This window comes from Leptidea sinapis, chromosome 23, assembly GCF_905404315.1.
Source record: "Leptidea sinapis chromosome 23, ilLepSina1.1, whole genome shotgun sequence".
Taxonomy (NCBI): Eukaryota; Metazoa; Arthropoda; class Insecta; order Lepidoptera; family Pieridae; genus Leptidea; species Leptidea sinapis.
The window spans coordinates 5,936,005-5,955,688 of record NC_066287.1 but is presented as its reverse complement, the minus strand read 5'-3'; the positions used below and the strand labels follow the sequence as shown (position 1 = coordinate 5,955,688).

Genomic DNA, 19,684 nt, shown 5'->3' with positions numbered 1-19,684 from the left:
ATATAAGATACAAAAAATAATAATTGTAATCTTAATAATTTTTGGGAGCCGTCCTTAGTAAAATTGTAAAAATGGGATTACTGTAGATACCTTTCGATTTTGTCCTGGTGTCTGTATATTTTTTATTATTTTATGTATAAATAATTGATATCATCAATGTGGCTATATCATATAAAATCAATGACACATTATCTACCTAATTTCAATTTTTTTTTATGGAATAGGAGGACAAACGAGCGTACGGGTCACCTGTTGTTAAGTGATCACCGCCGCCCATAATCTCTTGTAACACCAGAGGAATCACAGGAGCGTTGCCGGCCTTTAAGGAAGGTGTACGCGCTTTTTTTGAAGGTACCCATGTAGTATCGTCCTGGAAACACCCCACAAGGAAGTTCATTCCACAGCTTTGTAGTACGTGGAAGAAAGCTCCTTGAATACCGCACTGTGGAGGACCGCCACACATCCAGATGGTGAGGATGATAACCTAACTTGTGGCGTGTCGTGCGAAGGTGGAATTCGGCGGCAGGAATCAGGTTAAACAGCTCTTCGGAACACTCCCCGTGATAAATGCGGTAGAAGACACACAATGAAGCAACGTCTCTACGCAACGTCAAGTGATCCAGCCGTTCACAGAGCACTGGGTCCCGACAATTCGAGCTGCTCTGCGTTGCACGCGGTCAAATGGATCGAGCTGATACTGGGGTGCGCCAGACCAGAGATGACAGTTTTACTACTTTAATTAAATGCAGTTTTACTACTTTATAGCTTTTACTACATGAACTCATGAATGAATATTGCTATGGGGAAAAGCTGCCGATATTAATACAATATTTATGCTGCAGAAGAGGGCTATTCGCGCTATGTATAACCTAGGTCCTAGAGAATCATTGAGAGCAAAATTCAAATATATTAACATCTTGACTGTTGCTTCTCAATATATTCTTGATAATGTAATGTATGTTCATAGGCACATAAGTGAATTTGCCAGAAACTGTCATAACCATAATGATAACACCAGAAACGAGAGAGTTAGTAAGGCAGCCTACCCACTGGCGACCATAGACGCGGCCATGGTCGCCGGTGCGTAGGCAAGCGCGACATGCGGACGGCCGAAAAATTGCACTCGGCTTCCAAGGGTGTGTCAAGATGGACGTGCAGAAGATAATCACGCTAACTGTGCTTGTGTATTTACTACGAAAACGGAAGATTTCACGTAAAAGACAGTTTTGGGTGCATCCATTACTTTGCGAGAGAAAGACTAAAGGATTATATTATACTTATTTTTTGGATTTAAAAATGTATGAGAAGAGATTCTTTAATTACATGAGAATGTCAACGAATACTTTTAACCTGTTACTGGATACAATAAAACCAAAAATTACTGGAACTGGTAACAACTATCGGAAATGCATTACAGCAGAAGAAAAATTAGTGATAACAATAAGGTAAGCTTTTTCTTTTTTTAAAACAGAATGTTTAAAAAATACGTGATTTATTTTAAAGGGTGTTTCGGAATGGAGTATTGTGTACAGGGAAAATAAAAATAATGTGATAGGGCCTTTTTTTTTACTTAAACTGCTTAATGGATTTTTTTGTAAATTAGAATTATACAAGACTCGATTCTGAATCACCATTATTGTGTTTTTCACAACAACCTGTATAATTCATTGACCATGGTTTTGCCACTTTAAATAATTTATGAACAATACTACTTTATGACTTTGAAAAGGAGAGGAAAAGGGCTTGCTTATAACTATGTTTTTAAATAATAAAAAACTGAAGTAGATAATCAAATTATTTGTATTTTCGTAACTTAAAAAATGGCAATTGTGAACAATTAATCATTCAAATTGGGAAATAGGTCTATCATTTCTGAATTTTGGGAAATATCAGAATAATGAGTATGAGTATCGCTGTAATTTGAATCATCTAATATCCTGTTGGTAGTAGAATAACCTGAATAATTCGGTCGATGCGGGTCATATTCTTGGTCGTAAAGAGTATTAAAATCTCTTGAATAGTTTATGCGCGCTGTTGGTTCATAGTTCGGTTGATATTTTTCTATAATTTCCATGATTTCCATTTTCGCTTTGGTCTTCATTACAGCAGGGATATTTTGAAATCTGTCGAGGAGGGATAAAAGAAACAGTCTGTCACAATTTGAATCATTCTGTGTATCTGTCTTCTCTATTGTCGCTATGGTCTTATGCAGAACGGAAATTAAAGGGTCTGTATCGGATTCTTCGTTTGGTATTTTTTTCTTCCTTTTTGTTCTAAGCGACTTTGATGCAGACTGTTGAGTATCAAGATCAGAAGATGCACTTTCATTTTCTTGACTTGCCTGTTCAAGACTATTTTCTGTTGCGTTTGTGTCCAGCACTGATCTCAAAAACAGTAATTGGTTGAAATAGGTGTATTGACTTTTACGTTTTGCAGCAGAACCACTTTTCACATCTTTAAAACAGCGCAGCTCTCTTGTGAAACAGTCTCTAAGGTTTTTCCATCTTTTTTGGAGAGTCATGCCTGTAAATCAATAAATAAATGTAGTACATATTACAAAACTAATATTATGTTTATTAATGTGAATTTTATTTTCAGGTATTTAGCTACTGGATGTTCTTTATCTCATATAAGTCATGAATACCGCATAGGACTTCCTACAGCATCGGAAATAGTATTTGATGTTTGTGAAGCAATATGGGAGATATTAAAACCAATTGTGATGCCACAATTGACCAGAGATAAGTGGATTCAAACGGCTGAAGGTTTTAAAAAATACGCCCAATTTCCTAATTGGATCGGAGCCATCGACGGCAAGCACATTAGAGTTATCAAATCACAACATTCAGGATCTCTTTATTACAATTACAAGGATTATTTTTCAATCGTGTTACTTGCAATATGTGATCCAAATTATAAATTTCTTTACGTAGACATTGGAGCATACGGCAAATGCAGTGATTCGTCAATTTACAAAGGCTCTGTATTTTATCATAGGCTTTTAAATAATGATCTCGATATTCCGAGCAATAACCCCGTCAAAGAAAATGGCCAACCAATGCCGTTCATTTTAGTGGGTGATGAGGCGTTTTCACTATCGGAACATATGATGCGACCGTATGCTGGGAGAAACTTGAATAATGTAAAGACTAATTTTAATTATCGACTATCCCGTGCCCGCCGCTATATTGAATGTACATTTGGAATATTAGCCAATAAATGGCAGATTCTTCACCGACCCCTAAACGTCAAGAAAGAATTTGCAGTTGTGATTATAAAAGCTCTATGTGTGCTTCATAATTATGTGCGAGAAAGAGACGGATATGATTTCAAGGACACGTTGACTGTACCAGAGGCTTTATTAGAAATACCTGCAAGTTTACCTAATAGAGCAAATAGAACATCAACCGAATATCGAGATATATTCGCAAACTACCTCAGTACCGATGGTCGCTTGCCCTGGCACAATTTGTAAATATATGGGTGCGTACCTACGACGGCTGCTCAGTTTGTGCGTTGAGGCACTTGCTCGCCGCAAGCCGCCATTGCGCGCCGTAAACAAAATGGCGTCGAACGCACATTCGGTATGAGTAATCTTTTTAAAAAGTTATTCCAATCATTACGAAAACCTGGTAAATTTTGGCAAATAATTGTCAAAACTCATGTGCAAAGCGAAAAATAGTAGATATAAAATAGTTATACTTTTGACAATTACCTATTTGCTAAAATTTCTTAGATTTTAAATGAACGGAACAACTTTTAAAAAAAATCACTCATGTTACATATACGTGTCGAACGCTACTACAGCACCTGCTGCGTTTATTGTAGTTCATCGCATTATTAATTTAAGGCATAATAAAATAAAAGACTAACCAAGTTCTGCCTTTTCTTTATCTTCTATGGATTCACCGCCAAATATATTGATCAGTTCAAGCCACAACTGCCGCTTAACATCTTTATTGGAGTAATCATTTGATGATAAATCCCATAAACCTCTTCTATTTTCAACTTCAATTATGAACCTTTCCGTGTCGAAATTATTGGCCATTGTAAAATAATCATTCTGTAGCTATACACGTCTGGTCGCCGCGGCCGATGCGGTAGCACTGATGAATTTTAATACAGAAGTGATGTTCTCGACGGCCACGATTGGTCGCTGGTCGCGTGGCATCAAATTAGACGCCGAGGCCAACGGTGGCCGCTGGTCGCTGGCCGCTAAGTGCGTAGGGGCTATAGCGATGGCCATATAAAGTCCAGAATTCACTGGCCGCCGCGTCCAGGTCGCGGCGACCATGGTCGCCAGTGCGTAGGCAGCCTAAGTCTTTTGTGGGGCGATGTATATGCTTTTACAACAAGATCCCAGAAAATGTTCAAAACAAAAGTATTACGTTATTCAAAAGAATTGTTAAAAACGTTTGTGTGGTAAAGGTTACTATAACATAAATGACTTTCTTAATGATACCACAGATTGGGAATAGAGTGATCGCCCTCAGGCTATTAAATAATAAGTTTAATTGTACAATATTACTTTGTAAACATATTTATTCGATGAAAAAAAAAGCCCACTGAGTTTGTTGCGCCCATTCATCTCAGGTCTGAGGCATTCATTTTGGAATCGGTGGTAGTTTTTTGACTTTCAATAAGTGATGTCACATCCTATTTTGAATAAAAATATTTGAATCGTAATTTAGGCATAAAACACGGTGTACGGTAAAAATCATATCTGATGAATTAACTGTATTTTTTCTGTACAAATACGAAGCAATTAGCAAATTACAGTTATCTCTTTTTAGCTTGCGATAATTGCATTTACTATACTTCTTTGACGTGTAATCGTAATGTAGTGTGCTATTGCAATGTTAAATTATTCATGTGTGCGTTAGTGTATCATTTTCAAACACCGAATGTTGTCTACGTAACCTATCTATGCTTTTAAATATCATTGGTTTGTGTGTGTGTCATTTCGAACGTTTGTAGGTAGTTTGCATACTGTTACATATTATGTCTACTGTGTAAATCCTACGCAATAAGTAACGGGATTGCCTAAGTAAAAATTGAAATTTAGTTTACTATGAAACATACAAACAAACACCAGTGGGAGGTGAACACGGTGGATTTTGGCTATCTCCATTTTTTTTACAAGATTATAGGTTTTCATCTGTGGTATCAATGCCAATACAATTGAGTTAATCACTTTTTTCTAAGAGTTTCACTAGGCCATTCGACTACACTAAAACAGATAACTTTAAAACTTACACCAAGTCACTACACACACAGATACACAACTACCACCCACACTATCATGGACACCAACTAAACTACTACTTTATCTAATTATTTTTGTTTATCCTTCTCATCATTATAACCATGTGCTTTGGGAGCCCGGTGACTTGTAAAGTCAAAACAAAAATATTGATATAAATAAACAACTGTATCATGTGATTGTGAGAGAAAATAAATATATTTTGAATTTGAATAAAACTATGATAATTTAGTATTGCCTAAGCAGTCCTCTTCCATAGCAAAATAGTATTTTTTCTTTTCTATATTAGTATCATTGAGCACTCTGATGATATTTGCATCATTTACTGAAATAAATTGTACTCTTGGGCCAAATCCAGTCTTCTGCCTTTTGGATAACAGAAACTTTGTACTTGGGGTGATTTGCTTTTGTCATCATCCAGGGAACAGTGTGTAATGGAATGCATCAGTCCGATTAGTTGAACTAGAAGTTTGCCTATAAGCAATATTCAACCTTGATTCATATTTTTAAGATGTTAATGAGGATACTTATTCAAAAATAGCAGAGTAAAACTATTTAATTGTTTAGTACTGAATATGTCATCTGTATATGTAGACAAAGTAAAAAAAAATTAATCACTGATTGCATAATTTGATTCACTAATTTGTAAGACATGTTACAATGTTTAATTATAATAATAAGTATTAGCTTTCTACACTTCTCGTCTTTATAAACTTACACTATGCCAAATCCTATATTTGCTGGTTTGAGTACAGGTTCACTGGTTTTTTTGCTCAACTCCACATCTAATATAGCCTTCCTGATTTGAGGAAAAACAGCCCCAGGTTTAAGCTTTTATGAGCCTGTAGTTTTTTGTCAACCAAGGTGGCCCTGTACAAGTTGGTGAACTTTCCACACAACCTTTGAATTTATTTGCAGGTGAGTAGCTTCCCACATTATGATAATTTTTTGCCAAAAAAATGTAGAAGAAACTAACATATAAGATAATTTAAAATTCATTGGTATTTGGGGATTAACCCAGCACCTTGATGAAAGGTGATCTTAGTATTGCCTAAAATACAGCTAGGCTACTCTTGGTTTCATGCTAGAAATTTTTATACCAATAATTTTGTATCTTTTAATGTCTCTTAAAGACTATAATAAATTTAAATTATTTAATTTAGCCAACTAAGAATCTTGTCTTGTATACAATAAATTATTTATTAAATTTGTAATATAAAATTGTTTCTCCAAAAATCAGCAAACTATTATTAAATGACTTGATTTGAAAATATTTGGTTGCACATAGGAAATTGGATAGACACTATTATTTTAAAGATGCAAAGCAAGATTAAGGTAAACTAATTAATAAGCCCAGAAGTAGCTAAGGTTCGACTTTCTTTATATGACATTGGGACTAACATTAAACCGGGGACCGGGGGCTGCATTTCCAAATCTCTTAGATTATTTACTTTAATTTTAAGGTTGCTTCTTAGCTTGTTGATTTCTATATTAATTTGTTTTTGGTCATTTTCTAGTAACTCTTTCGTATCTTCTATATTATGTTTCACTAAAACAGAGCCCACTGCCAACCAACACTTCTTCTGCGATGATTTGTTTATATCTCTTAACGCTTCCCGGTTTTGATTCCTTCTTTTATCTAACAAAACAATTTCACGCTTGTCACTTAAAATTTCCTCAGCTAATTTTTCAACGCTTACTAAATACTTCAGGGTTTTTGCTTGATCATCCATATTTCAACAAAAGAATAAGAAAAGACATAAAAATAAATGAAAATGTTTAAAATTTAAACAAAATAGGTAGGTATATAATTCCAGCCAAGCGATACTCATAAAAAAGCGATTTACTCGCGATTGTATGAAACGTGCAGTTATTGTTAGACTGACAGATGACGGCTGTAACGTTTTAAAAAACTGAGAAAGCCGAAATCCACTACGTTCTAAGCAGCTGATTGCTTTCAAACTTAGCCGGATTATACTGTCCCGCCTCTATGTAGTATTTACATCCTCTTTGGGTAATTCTATTTTGCAATTGGCAATAGCAGATACCATCGATTGTATGAAACTTGAAGTAATTGATAGATTGACAGATGACGGCTATAATTACCGGATCACGTTTCGGTCTCGAAATTACATTTTGTGTGTGTGTGGAGTATTCTTGTCCATGATTTAGGGTATTTTCAGATATGCACTGCACAGTGCTATCACTGTAGAAAAATTCGTTCCGGCACTGCCAGTATACTGCCGTAGTACCCTAGGGAAATATATGACGTCATAAATCGCCGCCATACTACTGTGAGCACTGGCGTTTTCGAGGTAAGGTACTCGCAGTACTTTGATAACGTGAACAGTCAAAACCACTCGAGTGCCTAAAATATTAATTAAAATATTTTTAATTTGAAAGTACTCCGACAAAAGTTTTTTTAATGAATTAGAAAACTTTAATACACTCATTTGAATGCTGCGTCAAAAAATGCGGCTGATAGTATACGGGATTGCGTTCCGTTTTAAATAGTAACCAGTATAACTGGCTATAAAGGAATGGCTTCACAGCATACTAAATTGACGTCACACTGTACAGTGGTCGCAGTGCATATTGGAACATACCCTAAGTATCTATAAATTTTGATATTCTTAAAAGGCCAGATTGAATATGCTTCATTTCGCTTGGGCCTACTCACATTCTGAGCTTTATTAACCTTCAAAAGTTGTGACTAAAATTTATAAATATTAAAATCTACCAAGGCATTGGAAAATCTACAATGGGTATAGCAGTTGTTGATACTTGGAATGTTTCTCAGAGTGCGACTGTCTTGAAATAAAATTACAGCTTGGACTTAATGTTCTAGGTTTTAAGGTTACACAAAATTATTATTTCCACATTTTCAGTGTTCACAATTTGCCTGTTGATCATTGAGCACTACAACCAAAGAAAAATTTCAATCACAAAGCTTTTTGCAAAATTATAAAACCGGCTACACACAACATAATTACCTATGAATTCGATACATAAGCTGTTCTCCTTAATGCGCGCTCCACACTCACGCAAGATCCTCTATCCTAATGTTGAATATGAATTGGGACAATGAAACAATGCTAAAAATCCTGGAATTGTACCAAATTAATTCGTGTATATGGGACCCCCAGAATGAATCTCATAAAAATAGACATAGTGTCTGTAAACACCTTGGTGTTTACAGACACTATGTACAACATTTGGAAGCAGAATGCAAGCTGCTTCCAAATGTTTGTGTGTTTGTTATTTGACTGCCATGTGTGGATGTTTGTATTTGCCTTTATTTGCATGTTTGCCTGAACGTCATATATTTTGCCAAATACAACAAACACCCAATAGCGAACACAAATAGCCATGTGAAGTGCCACCTTATATCATATAATCTTAGTAAGAATCTCATCGAGATTCTCGGCTAGACTAGAGCTTCTTCGGGTACACACTCGCAAGGTTTTTTAATACAGTTCTCACACTCGATGACAATGGACGCAGAAGTAGCTGCTGCAACAAGCATATTTTTTGGTTTTTTAATTCATGAACATGTAATTCCATCAAGGAGCAAATACGTTTCCGCGCATCGTCAATTTTAGGTTATTTTTAAAACTTATATACCACAAGTTCGGTTGTCCTAATTCGGCTCATTTTGATGCCCAGTAAATATCACGCAATACTATTAATGATGGACGAGTTTATCGCTACCGAAACCGAAAAACATGCGAGTGTGGAGTCAATAGGCGTTCTTGTCTGTTCTAGTTCTTAGCTCGTATGTCTCATGCCAAAAATACCGACAAAAATCGGAAAACAAAAACAAGGCGAGATCCTGCGAAGAATATGGAAAGCGGTTCGACATTCCCGTTTTTCCGTTCTTTTATTTTTCTCGCGTGAATGTAGAGCGGTTTTAAGAGCTTATTACAACATTGAACTGATTACACATAATTCAATCAATAATGGGTAATGTAATAAGCTCTTTCCGCCGGTTTTTTATACATTTTGCAATCGCCTGGAAATGAAGCTGTCGTATTGCCGCTGCCGCATTAGCAGCCTGTCATTTACTTAATCAGGGGGACGCGAATCGCGATGCGAACCACTGGGCATTAGCCACACAACAAAGAGAATTTAAACACTACGTTCACCACAGAACATTTTTACTCTATCAACTATCAAATAGCAGTTTTTATACATTTGGCAATCGTCTGGAAATGAAGCTGTCGTATTGCCGCTGCCGCATTAGCAGCCTGTCATTTACGTAATCAGGGGGACGCGAATCGCGATGCGAAACACTGGGCACTAGCCACAGAACAAAGAGAATTTAAACACTACGTTCACCACAGAACATTTTTACTCTATCAACTATCAAATAGCAGTGGCGCCGGGCGCGTGGCGACTGGCAGACGGCGGCCATTTTGTAGAGTTTGGCATGGCTGGGGTTCCATTTTGCATTGAGTGTTCCATAACCAGAAAAGTTATTATTTTAAATTAATCAAACTTATATTTCATAGGAGAATTCCTGTGCTTTCTGAAAATAAATATTAAGAGTTTATAGATATTATGGATGGACCGCCGTTTCGGGGTTTTCGCGGAGGACGCGGTGGACCTCCCGGTCGAGGTCGCGGTGGCTTTGATATGCGAGGAAGGTAAGTTATAAATAACATCTAAAATATACAATTTAAGGTTAAATATATTTTTCAAAATTGAATCGCACCTTAGTAGTGACATAACCTAATGCAATCATTACATTATTCATCAGCTGTTGTGTATTTTCAGGGGTGGCCCTGGAATGAGGGGAAGAGGTGGACCTCCTAGAGGTGGAGGTCCACCTATGAGAGGCCCCAGGCCTTTTCGCGGTGGTCCAATGCGCGGAGGTGGAATGGGCGATAGAGGAGGCCGTTTCCCGCCGGGACCACAAGGTCCGGGTCCACACCCAGTTCCGACAATTGAATCTAGAGGACCTCCCCAAAGTAAGAATTAGTTAAATTTTAATAACGTAGCCACGTTTTAGAATCTAATGTCCACTGATTTGAAAAAAAATAGCCTCAATATTGTATTAGGATAGATTAGAAAATACCGAATTTAAATAAGTAATGAATCTAAAAACACACAAATCAAATCTTTCACCTAAATTTATAGACTTAGTCTAGATTTATATTTTTTTTTATTAAATTTTAGGTCGTAATATAAAAAATCTAACCTCTGAAGTGAAGGGAAGTCCCTATATTTCCGCTATCACTCCCTGGGGACTATTTCTTAACAAAATCTTTTAGACTTTGTCATAATATTTTAAGCATTTTAATTACAGTTAAACTCATGAAACACATAGAAGCTTGGTAGTCTACTTTAACGTCTTCCACAATAGCCACAGTAAGAAGAATTGACTAAATGATGTACTAAATAATTATTGTTAGTATTTTCATCATCATGATAGAAAACAACCTGACTGTGACCTTGACAGGTTGGTTATAAAGCACGACCTCACCGCTTCACATTTGAGGAGTGCAATTAATAAGCAATTAGCAGAGTATATAAAATAAATTTAATGTGTGAATTCATAATTACAGAGTACTGGGGTCCATTGTAGTATGTATTAATTATATAGAATACCACCAAAGATGCTAAAATCATTATTATTAATACAATTATTGTTTTTTTATTTTATCTAAATAGGAGGAGCAATGGGCAATAATAGGGGACCAGGAGGTATGATGCGAGGAAGAGGTGGAAGGGGCCGAGGTGACTTTGGTCCCCGTAATGATAGGGGAGGCGGACCTCCAAGAGGTGGTCACATGAGAGGAGGTAATTTTTAAGTTATATTTAGAAGTTTGTTTTTACCAAACAGTGTAACCTGGGTATCGTCAAGGCAAGAGTAAATAGGTATTGACTGGTTGTGTTCACTACATCCTCATTGTCTCTTGCCATCAAGTGAAATGGATCAATAAATAAATATTTATCATTACAACCCTATTTTAAAATTAGATTTTGTTTTAAAATCATCAATTATTTAATACAGGGAGAGGTAGCAGACCACCACATGTACCTAGTGGTCCTCCAGGGCCTGCACCTGGTGGGATACCAGGACCTGTCCCACATGGACCACCAGCACAGATTCCAAGTGGCCCTGGGCCAAGAGGGCCACCCCCACAAGCCATTGGGGCCCCACCACCACAAGGAGCAGGTGCACCACCATTTAAACGAGGTAGTGGACCTCCCCACGGTGGACCACATGGGCCCAGTGGACCACCAAAACGTGGAAGGTAAGTTTATGGTATCTTATTTTTAGTGAAATTCAAAAATTATTATTCAAAATAGTATTCATTACAATAACTTTGAACATCAAAAACTTCAATCCATTCAATAATGTATGCTCCAGACCTGAGAAGAATGGGCGCAAAAAACTCAGTGGGCTTCTTTTTTTTTTTAAATTTTTTATTTAAACAATTTGTTGGTGGTTGCTCCATAGCCATATTAAGATAGTTGTTGATTTTAAAGTAAGTAACATTTACCACTTAAAAGTTAGTTTCAACATTTCTTTTGAATTTCCTATCACATTTTCTGGGATCATGTTGTAAAAGCTTATTCACCACTGAGCAAAAACTCGACATAGGTGAGCTTATGTTTGCTACTGTTAACATTGTGATCATCTTTATTTTATTTATTCATTATATGTATATTTTTTTATTAAAGAGTGTAAAAAAGAATGCTGGGAGAGTTTCTTGCGCCGCTTCTTTTCTCTCAGAGCACCATTTGTTACCAAAAAGGTGGTATCGCTGGAAATGACATAAAAATGATACAGTATGACATATTTCAATATTTATTGATTATCAGTTATGCTTCATTAACACATACCTGTTTCTCCAACTTTATAGTTTTAGGAGTCTTAATAAACTCCATTGTCAACTGACTAACTGTAATTTGATAATGTCACACTGTCAAAGTCAATGTCACTTTATTCAACTTGGCTTAAACTAAGCGCTTTTGAATAGTCACTACAAATATTTCTTTTTAAATTATGATTACCATATATTCGTAATAAACCAACTCAACAGCCACTCTTTTCAGTCATGGCCACTGTTTTAATGAATTCTGAATACTAACTCAACAATATTATGATGTAGGTATGAAGGTCCTCGAGGTGGTGGTGGCGGCGGTGCGCGCCCTCCAGCCGTGGGTGGTGGTTACCAGCAAGCTCCACCACCACACAGTGTGGCACCACCACCTAATGGATATGGACCTCCAGTGTAAGTATAAATCAAATGACAACTAATACAACCCACTTCACACAGAACATACTTTTTGTGGAAAAGTACAAATTAACATAATATATTGGTCACCTAAGACACAGAAACACCCCAAGAGAACTTAAGATTAGAAGTTATAAAATTATTACTCACCCTCATGAAGTATTTCCGAATGGTCTGAAACTAGTTGATACCTATAAACCACAAGAAAAGCCTTTTTAGTTAAATGTATAAGTTGAAGAATGTCCTAAAAAAGGGCAAAGTTCCCAATATGCTACCATGTAATAGCAAAGACTTCCTCTTATTCTAATTCTTATACTGAAATGTGTAGACTTTATACAAATTAACTAAGCAGTATGGTGTCAAACAAGTTAGAACAACTTTCTATTTAGCATACATGACTTTGTGTTTAAGAGGTGAATGTGTTCATCAGTCAAATTCTTGACTAAAGGGAGAATTAAATATGTAATTCTAATTTAATACATGATTTTATGATGATCCAATTTCACGATAGGAATGTGCCGTCTGATACATATATGACGCTATTCAATGAACTGATAAAAGCTTTAAACATATTAGTATAATTTTTTTTTTATAATTTTTTCTGCATTAAGTATTTTGTTTTCAGACATACAGGATACCAGCCTTATGAGCAGCAAACACAAGAACAATATGCTGCCCCAGCATATGCTCCGCCCAGGTATGCTATCCTCAAAAAATTTTACCTGATACAAATTTTACATAATAATTCATGGTATGGAATAATGATGAAACTTGTACTTGATAGGAATTGCCGTCTGATACTTAGATGCAGACAAGTCTATATCTGAAACATTAACAGTAGTTATAACCGAATTGTCTTATTAACCTGTTGTTATATTAGCAGTTTTGATTTCAGTTCATATGACAGCAACCAATATGCAGCACCAGCTCCTGTACCTGCTGCTCCTGTGTATAGTGCTAATGGCTATAATACCAACTATGGATACTCAACTGGACAAGGCAGTTATGAACAGGGATATGGGTAAGAAATGAATTGTCAATCTTGTTGGTTATATTGTTACATAATATGTCTTCAACAAGCTTAAAACGGCATACTGCGGGCAATAGTCAATGCGCAATGGTTTACAAAATCAACTGAGATCCACGAATATCTTAAATTACCGAAACCAAATACCCTCTTGAACAACGCTACAAATGACAGTGGTTAAGCTACAGTTGACTGAAATGTGACCACATATTATAAGGGGGGGATTTGGTTGCTCCATGTCATAATCTGGTGACCGATTGCAGAAACAATTAATAAAAAAAAATTATCACACTCTAACGTCATAGTTCCTTCAACAATTTCGCTTATGGTCATGGGGACCGATTGCAGAAACAATTAATAAAAAAAAAGTTATCGCAGCAGTGGAGTCGGCGGTGCGGGAGACGCGGGCTATGGCCCTAGCGAGCCGGCGTACGGCGTGGCTCCTACCTACGATGCGTACGCGCAGCCCTCGTACGATCAAAGCTACCAGCAGCCACAACCGCAATACGGCGCCAACTACGGTAAGTCCTTGAACAGTAAACAACAATCATTGGTTGGGAATTTATTATATAGCGTGGCGCTACAATTGCGACATTAATATATAAAAACACGAGTAGAACTACTTAACTATAAGCATAAAAAAATATTCAAAATAAAATATATAATTAACATAAATATCAATTTTCTATAATATCATTTTGGAACACATGAAATATAGTACCCGTGTGTAGCATAGGCACCGACACCTAATTCATGCCGTCTTATGTGATCATGTAAGAGGGTGATTACAATTTTGTTTCCTAAATATATAATTTGTTTGTAAATTTCAATTATTTACTTTTTTTATGAATAAGGTTAGATAGAACTTTGTGGTCATTATACCGCCACGCTGTTTAAATCTGTGTCATAATAGTCTTGTGGGAAGTCTCAGCTTACTTCAACACACATAGCATGATTTAGAAGGAAATTATTATTTTTAGAATTAGAATATTTTATTAGAATTAGAAAGAAAAAGAAACAAGTTTTAGAAACTTTGTTTTAGAAGATTATAATATTATATAGAAAATGACATATAGTCAAATGTAGTTCTTAAGATTTCTACAAATGAAAGAAAATTTCCTAGAAATTAGATTTCATACATTAAGATATGTTAGTTACATGACTGTTATAAGCACATGTATTAAACCAATGTGGCTCAAAACAGTAGGTTTTGTTTAATAATTTAAGTCTATTAAGTCTTAAAGGGACATTCAAAGGTTGTAGAATAGTACCTACATATAATGAAAATTATATTTCTGTGGTTAAATATATGTATCAGAAAAATTTAATATTGAAATAAATTTAATTATCCAAAGGCAAATATATGATAAATGGAAGTAATAACTCCCTGTATCTGTGAGGAATTACAGAATGTTATGATCATCTACTAGGTTGTTAAAATGAAAGATCAAGTTAAATGTAATATAAGATCTGGTAGGTATTAAGCTAAGAATAATAAATGCCTTTTAAAATATTTATCATATAGGCCAGTATGACATGTCACTTAATAAAATAGTAATGATATTTCCTACTATTTTTACTGAAATAATAAAATAGATTTCCATATAATCTCCAACTAAAACATGACAGAATATTATGAAATGTGTAGAAATTAGAATCAACTTTAATTGTTTGCATTACAGGCAGTTGGTGATTGGTATGAGTTAAAACAACATTTATTGCAACTATCAAAAATAGCTAGCTGGAATACAATATTGCAAGTTTAAATGGAATACTAAAGAGTTGTATGTTTCGTTGTACTATAAGTAGTCATTAATGCAGTATGCAAATAAATTATATAATTTTTTTCCATGGACACCATGACTACATAGTAATGATTGAGTTATATCACTTTTAAATTAGTGTTATATGTAAGATACTGACAGATTCTAGTTTTAAAAGTTTACTGACAATGAAGTAATTGTATTTATAGATAATATTAATACATTTAATTGTGAAAAAGTGGTATTGACATATACCAAAATCTAGGTTAAGGTACAAAATAAATTTATGAAATAATATTGTGTGGAATTATTTGTCATACCAACATTTTACAGATAAACGAGTTTTTGTCATACTATAATTTTAATTGATAGATATATAAATTACTGTATTTATTATTAGAAATGGAATATTAATTTAATTGCAGTATACATTGTACAACATACCTAATATTAAATTAATCTAAATATTTGTAGCAAGATTTATTTCCAACAGACACAAAGTACAAAATTTATGATTTTATTAAAGAGCAGCTCCAGAAAATTATGACAGATCTTGCAAATTACCATGAAGTTTGGGAGGTTATTATATAAGTAATATTAAAAACAGGTAACATACATTTGAATATTTTTAAATAAGTTAATGATAATGACGATTTTAAGTGCTTATAGTTAAAGCAATATTCAAAAATCTTAACAGAAGTAACTTCAAGATATAACTATTCGTTTCCGCCCGGCGAATTTAAAAAGGAAATAAATTAATGAAGGAATGTTGTAATTTGAAAAATAAGTAGCCATAAACCATCTAGGATAAATTTCGCATCGAATGGTGGTAGTTTCATGTCGATACAATCAGTGGTTTAGGCGTGATTGAGCCTCAAACAAACACCATTTTCACTATAAATATGTAGTTTATAATAATTTATACTACTATTGGTATGTTATAATACAAGTTATGCATTACAACTAGAATATGATCATCACTAGAACTACTTCCATGAATTCTAGTATTGGTACTCTTTGCTGTGGCCTGTGCCTACTTACTTAATATGATGGTACATTAAATATCATGGGAGATGTCAGACAAATGAATAACAGAATACTATGATTATTATTAAGATTGTGACATTTTACTATCATAATTTAGATTAGGTATATACACCAATATTTTAAAATAACCTACCAAATAAATAACCATTAAAGAAGACATATTTATGTCACAAAATACCAAATTTTATTAATTAATCTGTAGGCAAACATGACCCTTATTGTAAAATTATGGTGTATAATGATTTGTTTAGTTGTATACCTACATATTTACTAGGCAATATCTGTTAAGTAAGGCATAGGTAGTTCAAATATCAGAAAATGAAAATAGTAATGTGGTAGATGCTAGGAAGCAAAATGAATGTTCTTGAGTTAAACTTAAGTCGTAGTTCCATGTGATGAAACAGTATCAATAATAAAAAAAAGTAATCAAACAATACAAATAAATAGGTCCTATGTAAATAAATATTAAAACTAAAGATAAATAATAATAATACTCTTGAGTTATGGGTGATATTTGAGATGAAAGTATTCTTAAATCTATAGCAAAATTATGAACGGATATGATAATACAATAAGTTTAGCTTTCTATTATTTTGTTGTAGTACTCAATATGGGATTAGGGATTGTTATATTATGTTCATTTTTGCTCTAAAATTGTTACTAAACACATATGTTGTGTTTTAGCAGTTTAATAAATAAATTTAAAATTGATGGAAACTGGATCTTACCTTGCATTGTCATTATAATAGCAGCTAGTAAATCATAGACTTGCAATTCAATTATTAAGTACTGAAAATAGACTAAATAAATTTATTAGTAATAATCTAATAATAACAGCTACCTTTATTTGTAAGTCATAACAACAATTTAAAAACAAAATTGAGCTCACACACTAGACAAATATACAATAGTTAATTATACTAAGCTACAAAGTAGTTAATTTTTAATATGCATGCACTAATAAGAGATACTCACTTAAATAAATGTAATGACATGACTGTTATATTTCAGGTTGAAGATGTAAAATAATTTAGAACAAGAACTATTTGCGAGGGCCCTTACCGAATCATGCTGGATTGTACATTTCAAAAATTATGTGAGTATAAAAAAATGTAAAAATATTGTATTACTGATAACAAATTCCGGTGGGGTTACAAAGGGTGCATGGGTAGCACTTGTAGGTGACACTGGGGGCTTTTGCCATCCTGTCCGATTGAAAAGTTTATTGTTGTAACAAATATTGCTATAACTGCAATCTTTTGCTGCCCAAACCAGGTTCAGTCATGTTAAAATTTTGGGTCAAGAAAGAAAAACATGTGCAATTTTGCCACCAATTGTCACCAAAGCGATGCGCATTATAAGTTGTATGCGTTAAATAATAAACGGTGATACAATGCACCCTTGGCAGACACCAGCGCTGGGATGAAACCTTTCTTGATAAAATGTCATCTGTTCGGACTGCAGCTGTTCCTTCTTCGTTCTGACGCCCTAGAAAAGGTGCACATGATGTTTTGGCGTGCCCATCTCTAAAAGTTTTACACAAAATTTGCCATTTTTCAGGGTCGAATGACTTGGAGAAGTCCTCTTATATAAAAATGTTATATATACGAGGGGCGGCTGAAACATTTTGAGCCTAAAGTATTGAAAATGTATAATATTATAAAAATATTTTTCTATATAGTCCCCTTCTACTTCAATATATTTCTTACAATTTCCATAAAGTGCTTTTTAACCCAGTAAAAAAAATTCACCGTCTTTGCCTTGAAATTGCTCTGGTACTGCCTTCACTAGAATATCTTTGCCCTCGGAGTTTTTTTAAATTATAAAATAGAAAACAATCGCAGATCTCAGGTCTATGGCTTGGTTAATTTTTTCGAACACTGTTTTAGCCTGCAAGAACAGCACACTTTTCGCCTCTCCCTTCTTGACAACCAATAATTGAGGCATAATAATCCCCATTCATCGTAACTTTTTTAGAAAGGTAATCAAAAAACAAAATCCCTTCAGATTCCTTAAAAACATTGGCCATGAGCTTGGATGTCGATTTTCTGACTTTGATATTCCTTGGCGGTTATCCCCTTTTTCTATACACTGAATAGACGGCTATGTTTAACCCGGGTCATATTGTCGGATCCATGTTTCATCAACTGTGACATTGCGAGTAAACATGTCATCAGGATTATCGGCCACAGATGTCCAAAAACTTAGCGAAGTTGTGACTCAACGCTGCTTGTCAAGCGGCGTGAGCATTTTTGGAACCCAGCGCGCGCTCACTGTTTGCAATGTGTAAATTAATAATTGTGGAAAATTTTGCCGATTCGTTTCCTTGCTTCCCTAAATTTCAGCTATCTGCCACAACTTAAGTCACCGATCTTCTAGACCAATTTTTTTGTTTACTGTTCGTCCAGACTTGTGATCATCTCTGTCATGCTTGAATTCTCGGCTTCAACGTTTTATGGTCGAAGGTCCAGATTTCCCGTAATCTAAAGACATATTCAAATATTTCTGACGGCGTTTTATTCTTTGTGGGGTATTTTAAAACGTCTCGGTACTTCAATTTCGTGCAATGCCCGCTGAGTCATTCACTCAGACATGGTAACGTTTACGGGTCAATAACTAGTAATGCAGTGACGCTAATGAAATGAAATTTGGTATTTATACTAAATAGGTAATGCTCACTTACAATATACATAGCCATGATACAGTGCAAGTCATTAGTGACACTTAAAGGCGCTTAGGTTCAAAACATTTCAGTCGCCCCTCGTATACACATACCTAGCTATAATGTTTTGTATATCTGCAGGCAACTTTTATTTATATAAATCATTTAATATTTCAGGTAATGGCGATAAGAGGCAGAGAAGTCATCAGAAGATCTTTCATGCATGTGTCTGATCTGATGAGTGAAAATCAAAGTGTCAAGCAAAATTAAATATTTTAACTTATGTTTGTTTTTATTGATAACCCTTAAAAATCTTACATAATCTGAATAATTAAAAATGTGAATAATGTAAGTAACAACTACAGTGAAATAAATAACGTAGATACGAGGTTATTATGTAATTCATATCAAAAATAAATATAATAGTGTAAATGTGAGTGTATTGGTGAATATTTGCGATAATTTAATACACCTCTTATGGAAACCTAATACCTAATTAATAAAATTAAATCTTTATTACGTTATTTTATACTTTTCAGTTTTTGAAGTCGGTATTATTAAACGTATTTTTTTTTATTTTAAGCAATGATATTTAAAAGTATAGATAGGTTACCTAGACAACATTCGGTGTTTGTAATTGATACACAAACGCACACATAAATAATTTACATTGCA

General features: G+C 34.6%; 2 protein-coding genes and 1 long non-coding RNA gene across 7 annotated transcripts; 1 reads left to right on the top strand and 2 right to left on the bottom strand.

Moving 5' to 3' along the window:
• Positions 1-1,781: 1,781 nt before the first annotated feature.
• On the bottom strand, positions 1,782-4,432 carry LOC126971494 (uncharacterized). Its single transcript, XR_007730913.1, has 2 exons — positions 3,874-4,432; positions 1,782-2,523 (listed from the first exon to the last, which is right to left on the bottom strand). It is a non-coding gene; the product is annotated as an uncharacterized LOC126971494 (long non-coding RNA).
• A 35-nt stretch (positions 4,433-4,467) lies between these two features.
• Positions 4,468-7,120, bottom strand: LOC126971473 (p53 and DNA damage-regulated protein 1). 3 transcript variants are annotated; one of them, XM_050817805.1, is made up of 2 exons: positions 5,982-7,120; positions 4,468-4,656 (listed from the first exon to the last, which is right to left on the bottom strand). In XM_050817805.1, the coding sequence occupies exon 1, from the start codon at positions 6,994-6,996 to the stop codon at positions 6,604-6,606; it is 393 nt and encodes a 130-aa protein (XP_050673762.1). In that variant the 5' UTR covers positions 6,997-7,120; the 3' UTR covers positions 4,468-4,656; positions 5,982-6,603. The 3 variants fall into 3 exon arrangements, with proteins under 3 accessions (XP_050673762.1, XP_050673763.1, XP_050673761.1); XM_050817806.1 differs by lacking the exon at positions 4,468-4,656 and adding an exon at positions 5,435-5,845; XM_050817804.1 differs by lacking the exon at positions 4,468-4,656 and adding an exon at positions 5,435-5,737.
• Positions 7,121-9,640: 2,520 nt separating this feature from the next.
• On the top strand, positions 9,641-19,292 carry LOC126971426 (basic salivary proline-rich protein 1-like). 3 transcript variants are annotated; one of them, XR_007730896.1, is made up of 10 exons: positions 9,643-9,909; positions 10,040-10,233; positions 10,937-11,065; positions 11,280-11,523; positions 12,385-12,507; positions 13,136-13,207; positions 13,406-13,531; positions 13,916-14,058; positions 17,359-17,443; positions 19,187-19,292. XR_007730896.1 is itself a non-coding variant. In XM_050817745.1 (9 exons), exons 1-9 carry the CDS (start codon positions 9,824-9,826, stop codon positions 15,228-15,230), a joined length of 1,125 nt encoding a protein of 374 aa, XP_050673702.1. In that variant the 5' UTR covers positions 9,641-9,823; the 3' UTR covers positions 15,231-15,597. The 3 variants fall into 3 exon arrangements, 2 of the variants coding, with proteins under 2 accessions (XP_050673702.1, XP_050673701.1); XM_050817745.1 differs by lacking the exons at positions 17,359-17,443; positions 19,187-19,292 and adding an exon at positions 15,220-15,597 and having other exon boundaries at positions 9,641-9,909; positions 13,919-14,058; XM_050817744.1 differs by lacking the exons at positions 17,359-17,443; positions 19,187-19,292 and adding an exon at positions 15,220-15,597 and having other exon boundaries at positions 9,644-9,909.
• Positions 19,293-19,684: the final 392 nt, after the last annotated feature.